This window comes from Triturus cristatus, chromosome 8 (genome assembly GCF_964204655.1).
Source record: "Triturus cristatus chromosome 8, aTriCri1.1, whole genome shotgun sequence".
Lineage (NCBI taxonomy): Eukaryota > Metazoa > Chordata > Amphibia > Caudata > Salamandridae > Triturus > Triturus cristatus.
The window spans coordinates 697,179,679-697,192,882 of NC_140591.1; the positions used below are offsets into that span (position 1 = coordinate 697,179,679).

Sequence of the window (13,204 nt, forward strand, 5' to 3'; positions counted from 1 at the left end):
TTGGTGGGTCAAATTGGTGCATTTTTTTTGTTTTTGAGGAGTGGTCTAAAGTAGGAGTCTTTCAGCTCAGGAGTGAATGAACCTAGTTTGAGGGACTTGTTGAGTAAGCATCTAGCTACCTCCCCTGCACGGGTTGTGCAAAGGATATCTTTAAAGCGTTTTGGAGGTACCAGGTCTGAAGGTGATCCTGATGGTCTGCTTGCAATGATAATGTTGATGGGAATGTATAACCCAGTGGGGGATAGCTGTATGAAAGCACAAAGCATGAAGCACTAGCTTTGTGCATTAATGCGGTAAACATACTGGCATTTCTTGATTGCTTTTTTCAAGCAGAACGCACTGACGCATAATAACCCATTAGGAATGTAGCCCCATTGCTTCGCTCGGAACAATGAAAGAGTATGCACGATTAAAATGTCACAATGAATAACTCAGAGGAGCAGAAATATAAATATTAAGCTTCTGGGTTTATGCCATTTTAATTAATCCAATATTCGTGTTCTCTACCGAGTTGTGAAAGCTTTAGAGGCAGGACAAGTCACTTCAAGGTTAAGTCCAGATCTGCAGAGCCAGGTTGTTTTAGTGCCAAGAAGCATCACCTAGAATGGAATAAATCTACCCTGTGGGTTTTCCTTTGCACAGCAGGGTTGCATGTCATAATATCACGGTCAAAAGAATGACCTGCTGATATATCATGACGACACTAGTGACTCTCTCAAAATATCATTACAGTAGCTTTACTACTATTTACTCCATCATGACGATATTGTGGGATTCAATGGTATGATCACAATATATCTTCTGGTCAACATTTCAACCACAGTGTACGGTACAACAGCAAAAGCTCACAGTATCGCCTCTAGATGCATATGAAAATTAAGACAGACTTGCATAAAAAGTAAAAAATGTACTCATCTAGCCATAAGTCTGTGTTTAGAGTAATTAATTAGATTTCTTGAAATTTACAACTTATTCCTGGACTACTCCTGGAAACCTGCGACTGTGACAGATTCCCCGGAATGCTCTCATGCATAAATAATTTTGCAAAGTACACTTTTCCATGCGGAGTCCCAGGACAATCTGGAGTTAATTGGATCAGACTGTAACAATGAGTGCCAAACCTTACTTTTGGATCCAAATTGCAAACCTTGAGCACTGGACCTTTTCTGGTTGGCGAAGATGGGCAGTTCAGTGCTTACTCAGGAAAGTGGTGTGGAATAGAGACTCAGAACTCAGTCAAGTAAATAACAAGAGTTAACCATTTATTGTTCAGCCTGTGCTTTTAATTTAAAAGAAAAATAGTTCTTTATTAACAGCACACAACTACTTGTACGATTGAACGCTATGCAACAGGCTGAACTGGAAGAGCCGCTGCAACTGTAGGAGATCCGTATGGCCGTAGCTCAGATCGTGGTTCTGGAAATTTCCTTCTTTCCAATGCCCAGGGTCCAAGTGGTCTAGGGCGACAATAAGCTGGAGGGAAGTTTCTTTGTGAGTGTGCTGGAGGCAGCCCTTTGAAATGTAAATAGGGCGGGGTACAGCTCCACTCCACCCATCCTGGGAGTATGGCCCATCCTACCAACATCTAGTCCACCTTTGTCTCACCATCTGGGAGCAATACACAAAGGCCAACTTCCTACTATTCACAGTCATGTGACCCAGGACACAGGCCTCAGACACAAAATGGTTAGGACAAGAAAATGACAACTCTCTAAAAGTGGCATTTTCAGAATTGCAACTTAAAATCCGACTTTACAATTAAAGAGGATTTTAAATTACAATTCTTTTTAGACCAAACATTACATTTCTATCTGTTCCCAATCAAATGTTAGCACTTGCTAAAAATAATAAGGTAGTGGGATGGGTGTTGCGAGGTGCGAGCCTGCAGTGTGACTGTCTTGGGGAGAAATGCAATTAGCTTGGCCCAGCAGAGTGACATAGGGCCTGGGCTCTGATCCTGAGCTGAGCCAGGGAAAGATGAAAGTTATGGATGACCCATAAAGTGTACATGTAGGATCTTGTGACCTGCGTACATGAACTGGGTGCACACTTTCTACCCCAGTTTCATACCTCACGGAACTTTGTATGCCTAAGGGAAGCTAAACTGCACACTAAGGCAGATTTGCCGCTATGTGTATAATAAAGTGTAACTGCGGACAAACTGTAAACCATACTGATTTGAACTATAAGTGCCCACTAATATAAGGCCTATCCCAGGTCAATATCTAACCCTGAGGAGTCCCCTCTGTGCCAGGCTACATGTGTGCAGTTACCGGCTGTGCAAGACAGTAGTCTCACATGCACAGTCCGCACATATGTGCATACATGTAACCAGCTAAGTGCCCCTTACCTTAGCTGCGTCGCAGTGGCCTTATCTTAAAAAACGGACACTGGTTGTAAACATGCGCAGTCCGTTTGTCACGTAATTACCGTGGGTGAGACAAATGTAGTGTGACTTACCCAAAGTAAAAAATCCATAACTGGCTGATCCAAAAGAGCAAAAAATCTGGGCGTACCAAATCGGTAAAACACATTTTGAAACAGTAGTGAAAAACTAATTTGGGAGTTTTTCACTACCAGGACATGTAAAACTTAAAAACACATGTCCAACTCTTTCAATACAATGCATCCTGCCCAATGGGCTGTTTAGGTCCTACCATAGGGGTCACTTGTATGTATTAAAAATAGAGGTTTGGGCCGGGCAAACGATCTATTTTGCCAGGTCAAATTGGCAGTTTAAAACTGCAAACGGGCTGCAATGGCAGGCCTCAGATATGTTTTTTAAGGGCTACTTAGATGGGTGGCAAATAAGTACTGCAATAGCATAGAATTTAAACGCCATGGTACCAGTGGTCCTACTTTATTAGAGACTTCAGCAAGCGTTTACCTCAATTATACAGTTTGCCTCAATGGTAAAATATCCTTTCATATTGTCCATGAGCTGGCGCGAAGGATCATGGAACCGAAAGTTGCCTTTCACAGGATGAACAAGCCTGACTCTCAGGAGGGCGATGGGGGTCGGCCAGCATTGTTATCAGGCCGGTATCCATCGCTATCATTAACGTGCCATCACAAATGCTCATCTGTGAAACATCTCGCAGGTGCCTGACTGCTCATTTCAAAACAACACGTCTTCAGAAAATAAACCGCCGCGTTAAACTGCCCTATTTTTTAACCAATGGCATCTGCCCATGCGGAACCGCGAGATTTCTGATATGAAAATGCTGACGGGTCTTAGTTCCTCAATGCTTCGAAATTGCAGAGCTGGGGGATCAGATAGTGTTTATTTAGTTAAATAGGATAAGAAGAGCAGGGCTTAATTAAGTACCAGGGCACTTATCGGAGGGCCGCTGAAGCCTGCACCACCCATACCCTGCCAGCGCTGCCAATAGCAGTACCAACACAACACCTAACCCTCACACTTCCACAAGTGTGACAATTCAGACTATTTCAGGCCACACAAAACTATAATAATGGCATGAGAGGCTAGTAATATTCTTTTTTATTGAATACTGACTAAATAAACACTTTTGTTGTGCTCCTCTGCACTTTTGTTGTGCTCCTCTGAAACAAAAAAGACAGTGGTGGACTCACTAGAGCTGGTGCTGACAATTAAGTGCAGCTGCTGAGCACCGGAAACCACTGGCACAAATTAAGCACTGAAGAAGAGCCGTAAAGCAAGGGTTTCTAAGGTGTGCGAGGAACAGGTGCGTAAACGCAAGCTCCAGTGGTGCAGGGGGGGCATCCTTGGGGGGGGGCTTTTAGCCCAAGGCCTGTGAATATGTGCATGACGAGCCCCTCACTGCCTTTGAATGGGGGTCCCTTCAGTCTTCATTAACCCACTGGCAAAGAAGGCCGTACGATGAAGCGCAAATTACTGCTGCACGAATGGACCTTTAAGTTGATACATAAACTGACCCTACATTTTGCGTCTTTTCCGTGCAAAACTTTAGCAAATAGGGGCAATAGTATATGGTCTGATCAAAGATTCTTTCAGCAAAGGGAGCACTTTGATCACATGAGTGCCATGTGTAAAATACTATGTGTAGGTTTCTGTAGAGGAGCCGACACTGCTTCAGTGCTATGGGCGTGTCACTAGAAGAGGTAGGAAAGATGAGGCAAGCAGGGCGGTAAGTAATATTTTACCTCCCATTAGAAAATGTAAATGTAATATTGCACATATCTCATCAAAACCACGAGAAATATTTAGTATTTAAAGCTCAGCTTGCAAGGTTTACATTTTATTGATTAAAGGCTTCGCAGGTACCCATAAAAGCCAAGATCTGTTCTCATTCCGTTCCTTGTGTGATGAAAAGTGAAATAAATCGTTGCTTTTCTCTTGTCACTACACAGATAGAAAATAAGCAACCACTGAGCTATTTAAAGTGGATTTGCACCAAACTTGGAAGAATGTTACAAGTTCTGCATTTTGACAACTAACAGCATTTTAAGATATACCAAGGAATAGTCATGGGGTTCTTAACTTTTGGTAATAGTGCACAAGTTATAATCCTTCAAATGACTGGTAGGTATAGATGCTACTGCGTTTATATTGTACCGCTGACAACCTCATTGATTTATTGAGCAGAGAGAAACTTGTGTGAGAGGCCATGAGACGAAAGATGCTCACTCATCATGGCACTCTTGCAGAACTGAAACCGACCCTGAGTTAACACTGTGGGGCCTGGCACGCACCATCATACTTAATCTGCCAGTACAACATCCAAACCATGGCAGCACGACTAGGCTGTGACGGCTCCTCCGGAGCATCGCCCCACTGCTTTTAAGCAGTGCCAAGTAGAACCATAAGATGATATTAACTTAGATGTATTATCATTTTATGCTTCGTGTCCTGCTGCTTTGCAGGCGGGCAGGGCTGCTCTGCTCTCAGAGCATGGGAAAAGTGGTTTGCCAACTCCTAAGTGCGCAATGACTGTTTGGTCGGCCCTCTTGGGCCGCCCAAACCAGTCATGCGCACTTTCACCGTTCCTCATGCAGGCTGCATCACAGAGGAGAGCATGCCCACCCCCTGGCTGAGCGCCGGGTCACGGTGCTCAGACCAATCACAACGCTGCATTGCTGTGTTGTGATTGGCTTAGGGGAGGGAGCCTGGCTGCCTGCTTCCTGTTCCTGGAGTCGGACACAGGAGAGCAGGAGCAGAGACATGGGACCCCGCCTCAAGGTAAGTTTCTTTTTTATTGCTTCCCATGTGTGACCTCCCCTCCGCGACAACTCCCACCGCGACAACTCCCCCCGCAACACCCCGTTCCCTCCCTGCTATCCATGAGCCATGCCGGCTGCCACTGCGACTAGGCCAAGTTACTGCAACAGCAACTGAAAAAAGCTGTTCCAATTTAGCAAATAAAGTTGAATTACAGCCCCGGCTGAGCAAACCTGGTCCATTGTAAACTTCTACAAAGATGTCCTTCTCACTGCAACAAGCAACGAGCACTGTTATACAACATAACATTTAGCAGGACATCATAATACTAAATATGGACTAGCATTGTGTGGTTCACTTCATGCACTACGTTTCTGAGATTGACATATACATTTTCATACTTAACTTGATAGGGACAAACAGATGGTAATCATGTGAACAATATGTCATTTGGAATTAATTTCGAGCAACATTTGGAAGGACAGTATACACTTCTGTAATGGAGGTGCGTCGCCCCTCAGCAGATGAAAAATAAAACGATAAAACAATGTTATTATCGTTTTATTTTTCACTGACAGCTGATGCTGCAAAGTCTAGGGAGGGGTTAGGATGTCCTCTATGGACAGACAGCAACACTGTAAGTGCACATGTCGGTTTGGCCGGCCATCTTAGGGCGGCCAAACTGGCATGCACACTTACATTTCTCCAACCCAGCTGAATTGTACAACCGGGTGGAGAAATGGCACAGGCTCTCAGTTCCTTAGTGAGCGCCTAACCTGGCTGCTTAAACCAATCCTGGCACTGCTCTCATAGAATGACAGCAGCGTCTGGATTGGGTAGGGAGTCTGGGAGCCTGTGCTGGCCCTTGGACGTCTTCCAGGAAGGGAGTCGCACCGTGGCAGCCGGCAGCGGAAGCAGTAGGTAAATATTTTTTTTTAATCATTATTTGCCCTACCACTTTATTTTGGCAGTAGCCGCCCCTGACAGTATATAAAGTATCTGAATATAGTTCAAGAACATTTTTGCTTGTGATATTAGTGTTCAAAAGGTAGAATCCATTCCGTTCCACAGGCAATTCATAGCCACATTTCTCCTCATAGAGCAGGCTTACAAGTCCGGAGGAGCAGTATTCCCGGATACAGGAACTCTGAACCCAATTTCACCCACTGGCAATTCCGGACTGTAAAATGGCGTGAGTCTTTGGCTCTAACAGCAGATAAACCATGTCCCTCACTCCACATGGACTTTTTTCAACACTTAGAATAATAGTCCAACTTTCACCACGGTTTATGCTTGGCTTCTCCAACTGGCAGACTCTGTTGTATCACATTATCGTGGTCAAAATATCACCTCATACATATATTGTGATAAATAATACTGTTGACTCCAAAATATCTTCAAGGCACAGATACAAATAGTAAATCTACACTTGTGTGCACCTTTCATGAGCCTTCTTAGTTGACTAAACTGAAGCATGGCATCGTCGGCTACCAAAAAGCACCCAAAGCTTTCACCAGACTTGTAACATTTCTGTCTTTCCTCTTTGATCTTAGTTTTTCTCAGTCTACTTAGCTTGACAGCTGTTTTGTTAGGGTCATGCCTGTAAGTCAGAGATGTTTTAAGGCATGGCAAACTGGTCTGTGGCCCAGGGCCCCATCCTTTCAGGGTCCCCCTGATAAAGCCAGCTCTGTTCTGCAGAGAGTCTTGCCCTGATGACCTTGAATAATTCCGAAACAAATTGTTTTAAAATCAGTTTCCATTAATTTATTTTTAATGTGGGTTATGTGTGACTCAATTACAGACATTTTGCAGAGAAATGTTGTGTTTATGCTTTAAGCAGCATCCATAAAAAAGTTTCTTTTAGATCAAATATGAGAAATGGGAGGGAGTCACAGAGATTATTTGCAGTAATATTAGTGAGCTGCTGCTGTCTTACAATATTGTCACTATCCCTGAATATTAGATATAAACACATTTAGAATTTGGACGCATGTGCCTGTGCACTGGCCAAAGAGGGCATGAAAGAGCTGGAATTGAATCATGAATCCAAAGCGGTTTCGAACAGAGCCCCCAAAATACACTTGGCAAAGGGCCCCCAAAATCCTTAAGATGTCCCGGCTGTAAATAGTAGATACAGTCTTCCCAGGAAGCCTTACCTTAAGGTAGGCGCCATAGTATTTTGTTATATATGGGCTGTCGCACTGGCTTAGCACAGTGATCTCCTGCTGGACATCTTCGATTTCGTCTTCGGCTTCTTCCAGGTCAATGGTCTTTATAGCCACAACTTTCTGAGTCCGATTGTCGATACCTTTGAACACTTCCCCAAAAGAGCCAAAGCCGATTTTCTCCAGCTTCGTAAAAAGTTCCTCTGGATCAGCTTTCAGGTTCTGAAAGAAAGAAAATGAAAACGAGAAGGTTAATTTTTTTGTGGTTTTAAAAACAAACATTTTCACCTACAATATTTAGCGAGCAAGGCAAAGATAGTCCATGCACACTGAGTAGGTGCTGGTCATGTGCTACGGTGCCAAGTTGAGTGGGGCACCAAATTTGAGTAACCAACACAAATTAAATTGAAAAATTAATTTGGGGGCACCAACTGCATGGATTGCCCAGGGCGCCAGTTGTTGACACTTAGGCTAAGGCCAGCATTGATTCTATGCGGAGAAGTGTGGCGCAGCAGCCAGAGTGACCACAGGGGCTGACTCCGGAGTGCAGGGTTCATGGTTCAATCGCCAGCGGCAGCCCAGCTCAGCATCATGTGACTCTGGGCAATAGCTCACTTAATCTCCCCGATGGCCCACAGCGCCTTGAAACCCTTAAGGGGCGATTTGCTCGCGTTTTACACATAGGAATTATTACGTTAGTAAAACAATAGGAGTTGTGAAAAATAATTGAGCAGGCCAGAGCTTCCTGTTTTAAAATTGATGGATTGGGACAAGCAAGAGCAGACAAACAAAGAACAAGGAGATTTGTATTTTACCTAATAGAATGCAAACAGGCAGGCTTTTCTAGGAAAGATAAAAGGGTCTGTGTGTGTAACTGTGGCTTGACGAATCCTTCTAAATATTTCACATCGAGTTGTCAACTATCAGTATCTAAGATCACTGATAGTTGGACATTTTATGCAGTGTCTTGGATATCACTGACACACAGATTCGTAGAATGACTACCAGGGCCCATATTACAGAAGTGCCCTGGGGGCGCAAAGGGCAGTTGTATCTGATTTCTGCCCCCGCGGGGCACTTTGGTATTACAAAAGGTGTCACAGACTCTTGCGTGGCCCCTTCAATAATACAGATAGCACTGGTGAATGTTTTGCACCAGTGCTATAGCTAGAGGGCGTTTCCTTATTTGCATGGGGGTGTGCACCATGAAAATGAGTCAATTTCTTTTCCTTGGCTGCCCTGTGGGCTATTGTGGAATTTGCAACAAATTTCAGAAGTAACGAAGGGAAGCTGTAACTGTTAAAGTTCCCCGGAGTTCAGACATGCATAAACATTTATCAGTTGGATATGTAGCAAGTTTACATTTCCACAGCGTAAATGTAACACATCCATGGATTGCAATGATAACTCTTCAAAATGAGGAAAATATTTTCCCAGTGGAGAAAAGTCTCCCAAACACCCCCACCTATTGACTCTGCAGGTGTTCTCTCCCTTTTCCCACCTAAAACACAGAATTTGCTCCTGCTCTTGACAAAAGCAAATCGGGAACCTTTTTGGGTGGTCCACTGGCTGCCACAGGTCTGTAAATATAAAATAAAGTTGTGAGTAGTAGAATGGCTTGCTGGAGTCCTGACCCTTGAGCCTACCTGTTAGAAATTAGGTTGCTGGTTGACAGAGGTATGCATCCTGTCCAAACAGGAACCTTAGTTCTAGTCAGGGTCAGATAAACACCATAAATTAACCTGTGCTCACTCTCTGGTAGCTTGGAACAGAGCAGTTAGGCTTACCTTAAGAGCCAATGTGTAAAGTAGTTGTGCAACATGTCAAACAGTAAAACAGTGAAACCACCACAAAAAAAGATACCACACCTGGTTAGAGAAATAGAGCATAATTTAATGAACAAAACAAGACCAAAATGACAAAAATCCAATAAGTACAACCAAAGATATGAATTGTTAACGATTAAACTTAAATATAGTACTTAAAAGCATAAAGCGCCAATCAGGGCTATCTGGTTACGCTAGACCGGGTCAAATCCAAAAGTTCAGGCCATCTGTGATGGGTTGCGGGATGGATACAGGGACCAACCTTCTCCCACTGAAAAGTAACTTGTTGCATCGTCGACGAAGACCTGATATGTGGAAAAGTGGAGGCGATATGTCGTTGTCGATCTCTTTGGATATAGGCAATACTTTGGTTCCAGACCGCACAAGTCAGAAATGGATCATCGTCATACCACAAGAAGTAGGCGATGCATCATCGTTGAGCCGCACAACTCAAGGATGCGTCGGGAACTCGAGGCGATACGGCACAAGCTCGGCAATGCAATGTCTCCGGTCTTTGCAGTAGCGGCGATGCGTCAGCGTTGAGGGAGAAGCGCCAGTTCCAAGCCATGCAAGGACAGCGATGCACGGATTTTGGTAGTTGCAGCACTTTATACCTGCTTCCAAGGGCCCAGGACTGGATTGGCACCACTTGGTAGGGCAAAACTTGCAGCAAGCAAAGTCCAGGTGTTGTTGCAGGATGATTTTAAGTCTTTGATGTCCTTGAGACTTAGGACAGGAGGAAAGCCAGCACACGTTTGGAGTCACTTTGTTTCTGGGTTATAGAGATGCAGGTCCAGTCCTTCTCACTCCCAGGCAAGGAGGGCAGCAAGTAGCTGGTCAGCACAGCAGAGCAGGAGTCTAGCAGAGTGACAGTCCTTTCAGCAGTACAGCTGTCCTTCTTCCTGGCAGAGTATCCAGAGGTTCAGAAGTGTGCTGAGTTGGTGGTGTCAGAAGTCCAGTGCTTATACCCAGTTGTGCCTTTGATGTGGGGAAGACTTAAAAGAGAGGCATTTGAAGTGCACGGAGTTCCTGCCCCGGCTCCAGACTCACTACATGAGGGTATGCAGCCCTTTGTGTGGGGACTTGACACAGTCTATTCAGATGTAATGGGCAGCTCCTCCCTCCCATTCTGACCAAGATGGCCATCAGGATGTGGATAGTCCATTTGTCACACATAAGTTCACTTTGTGTGTGGCTGACTAGAGGAAATGCACAAACCCCAAAGGTGCATTCAGAGACAAGCAGAAGGCACCAAATTGTTAAAGTAAGAAAATGCCAACTTTCTGGAAGTGGCATTTTTAGAATCACAATTTAAAATCCAACTTCACCATAAGTTGCGATTTTAAATTGTAATTCCAGAGTGGGACGCTAGGTGGCGCACTAGCGAATGGCAGCCCTCGTGTAGGGCTCCCGCAGTCCGGCGTTAATTATCCAGATATTTATCCTAATTAGGCGGCTAGTGGGGCTGTGGCTGCATCGGCGGGCTGCCGTATCGTCCCGACATCACCTGCCCAAGTTTCAGGGACGGAGGTGGGCGGAACCGGCCGCAAACCGCTTCGGAAGTTTGAGCGGACTTGGACGCTGGACGACGTGAGGCGAAGTGCCCGGCTGATGATCGTAAGCGAGGGCGCGGCGTTCTTTCAGGCTGCGGGCCTCTTGATCGCGTGTGCAGAGCTGCATCCGGCGGGGCCCCGCAGGCTGGAGGGTCGGAACTGTGGAGCCGAGAGAGGTGAATAACTCGGAGTGGTGGCGGTGTGGTGGCAGTGTGGCTTCCCCCCCCCGTCTGGAGTGCGGACTTTGCTGGTGACGCGGAGGGAACTATAGAAGCTGTCCGGGGGATTTTGCAGGCCCCAGGCTGGTACCTGGTTGAGGCGCACCCACCCACCCACGCACTGATTGGACTGGCACATTGCAGGTGAGATCTCTCCCTTCCCTGCCTGGGGAGCGTGTACGCTGTGGCGATATCCTCAGGTGGAGAGGTGTGATCCGAAGGGACTGTGCGCAGGAGCAGAGACGGTGCGCTGGTGTTGTGAGGCCAGTACTGATGGGCTTCAGCCGTGGAGGGGATTTGGCTCACGGAACTCCCTGGGGAGGGATTGCTTCGACCGATGCGTGTGCCCTCCGGATTGCGAGAGTTAAAGGTGGGCCTAGGGTGGCCAAGAAGCACGTCGCTGTGGCCCCCAGGCGGAGCCAGCGTGGTTCACTACTGCGTAGCAGTTGAGTGTGGTGTGACTCTTTCACAAGGCCTATGGTGCGGTGAGTGCCAAACGAGGATCTATTGGTGTTGACTGCTTGTGGTTACCGGCAGGACGTGGAAAGCGGTGCTGAAGAGCTGACTGACCGGTTTGGAGCCAGATTGGATCAGGAGGTGGCTGCCTCCCCCTGGGTTTGCTGTCTGAGGTGGTCGTGTGCCCTTTCTGCTGGGTGGCTGCAGGATAACGTGCTGTGAAGGGAAACGCGGATGGCTCTGAGGACCTGTGACCTGCGATTGTAGCCCACATTAGAGGTCGTCCATACTGGGTCGTTGGTGGGTCCCCTGCTGCGCCCTCTAGCTTGTAGTCTATCGAGCCAAGGTGCTGGGATCCAGAGGTGGCCCTTATCCACCAGGAGCAATATATTGCCGGTCAGGATGGGACGTACGGATACGAGACAACCCAAGCTCACGTTTGACTCGACCAAGAAGACGTCTAAACCTGGGGAGGCCGTTCATTGCCCGGCTGGCCCGAGTGGTGCATCGGGGGAGTCACCAGACACAGCGACTAGTTTGAAGGAAGTTCTGCGCGAGATGCGCCAAGGGTTTGCGACAATTGCGGATAAAGTCGACAGGATTTCATCACGTATGGATGCTGTGGTGCATAAACTAGATGCGCACGAGGAACGTCTGAAAGGAGCGGAGCAGCGGATCTCGGACTCTGAGGACATGCAGACCCACCACACTTCGCAGCTCTCCAGGATGGACAACCTATTGCGTGTGATTGCTGCTAAGAACGAGGATTTGGAGGCGAGAAGCAGACGTAATGTCCGCATAGTGGGCATTCCGGAGACGACCAATGTGGGCAAAATGGAGGAGTACGTGGAGCGGATGTTCCTGGCGGCGATTGGGTCCGAAGTTTTCTCTCCTCAATTTATAGTCGAAAGGGCGCATAGGGCCCTAGGTCCTAGGCCAAAGCCGGGTACGACCCCTAGACCGATCATTGCCCGGCTGCTGAACTATCGGGACCGGGATGCGGCGCTGAAAGCAGCGCGTAGCGCGCGCTCACTATCGTATGAGGGAAATTCCTTTACGTTGTACCCCGATTTCACTCCGTTGGTCCAAGAGGAGCGACGGAAATTCCTGGCTGTGAAGACTAAACTGAGAAATCTGCAGTTGGATTATGCGCTGCTCTACCCGGCTAGGTTGAGGGTCACGTATCAAGGGCGACAGAAGTTTTTCACGAATCCGCAGCAGGTGGAGGATTTTCTCAAACATTATAAGCGTACAAATCGTTCTGCTGGAGGGGAGGAGGAGGAGTCGGAACCAGTGCATCAGGAGATGGCGATTGGCGAACAGTGAGTGGGGTGCGCATTGATAGACTATTGTACATATGGATTATTTAAGCTTGGGGTGCGAGAGGTCAGAGTGGGGATTTCAGCTAAGAAGGACATTCTACTGGACTCGGCATTCATATTTATCCTTTTTTTTTTTTAAACTTATTTTTATTGCCATTTTTACATTAGACACATTGTACATCATATAGATCTTTCAGATAGTTATAACAGATAGTACATCATTCATATTTATCCTTAAGTTGTTGGGGGTGGCGGGGGGCATGGGGGGGGCTTCTTTGGCGATTTGATGATATTGTGGGTTGTTCTATCTATGTTGCCAGCTGATAGCGTTACATGCTGATACGGTACCCAGGTTGCCTAAGTTTATAGCGCCGGACACCCCTCTGGGTCATCGGGCCAGACTCCGAGTTACATTGTGAGTTTGGTGCTAGAGAGGGGAATTAGTGGTGCCACCTAGTTATGGTCCCCGAAGGGGAATACCCTAGAGTATATTTGGTGTGTGG

The 13,204-nt window shown here is 46.5% G+C and overlaps 1 protein-coding gene across 1 annotated transcript in view; it reads right to left on the reverse strand.

Moving 5' to 3' along the window:
- Positions 1–13,204, reverse strand: part of STK24 (serine/threonine kinase 24) — a 672,269-nt gene that overhangs the window by 317,604 nt on the left and 341,461 nt on the right. Inside the window, exon 2 of the mRNA XM_085622112.1 lies at positions 7,318–7,548. Within this exon, the coding sequence (XP_085478238.1) occupies positions 7,318–7,548 (231 nt within the window). The remainder of the gene's footprint in view (positions 1–7,317; positions 7,549–13,204) is intronic.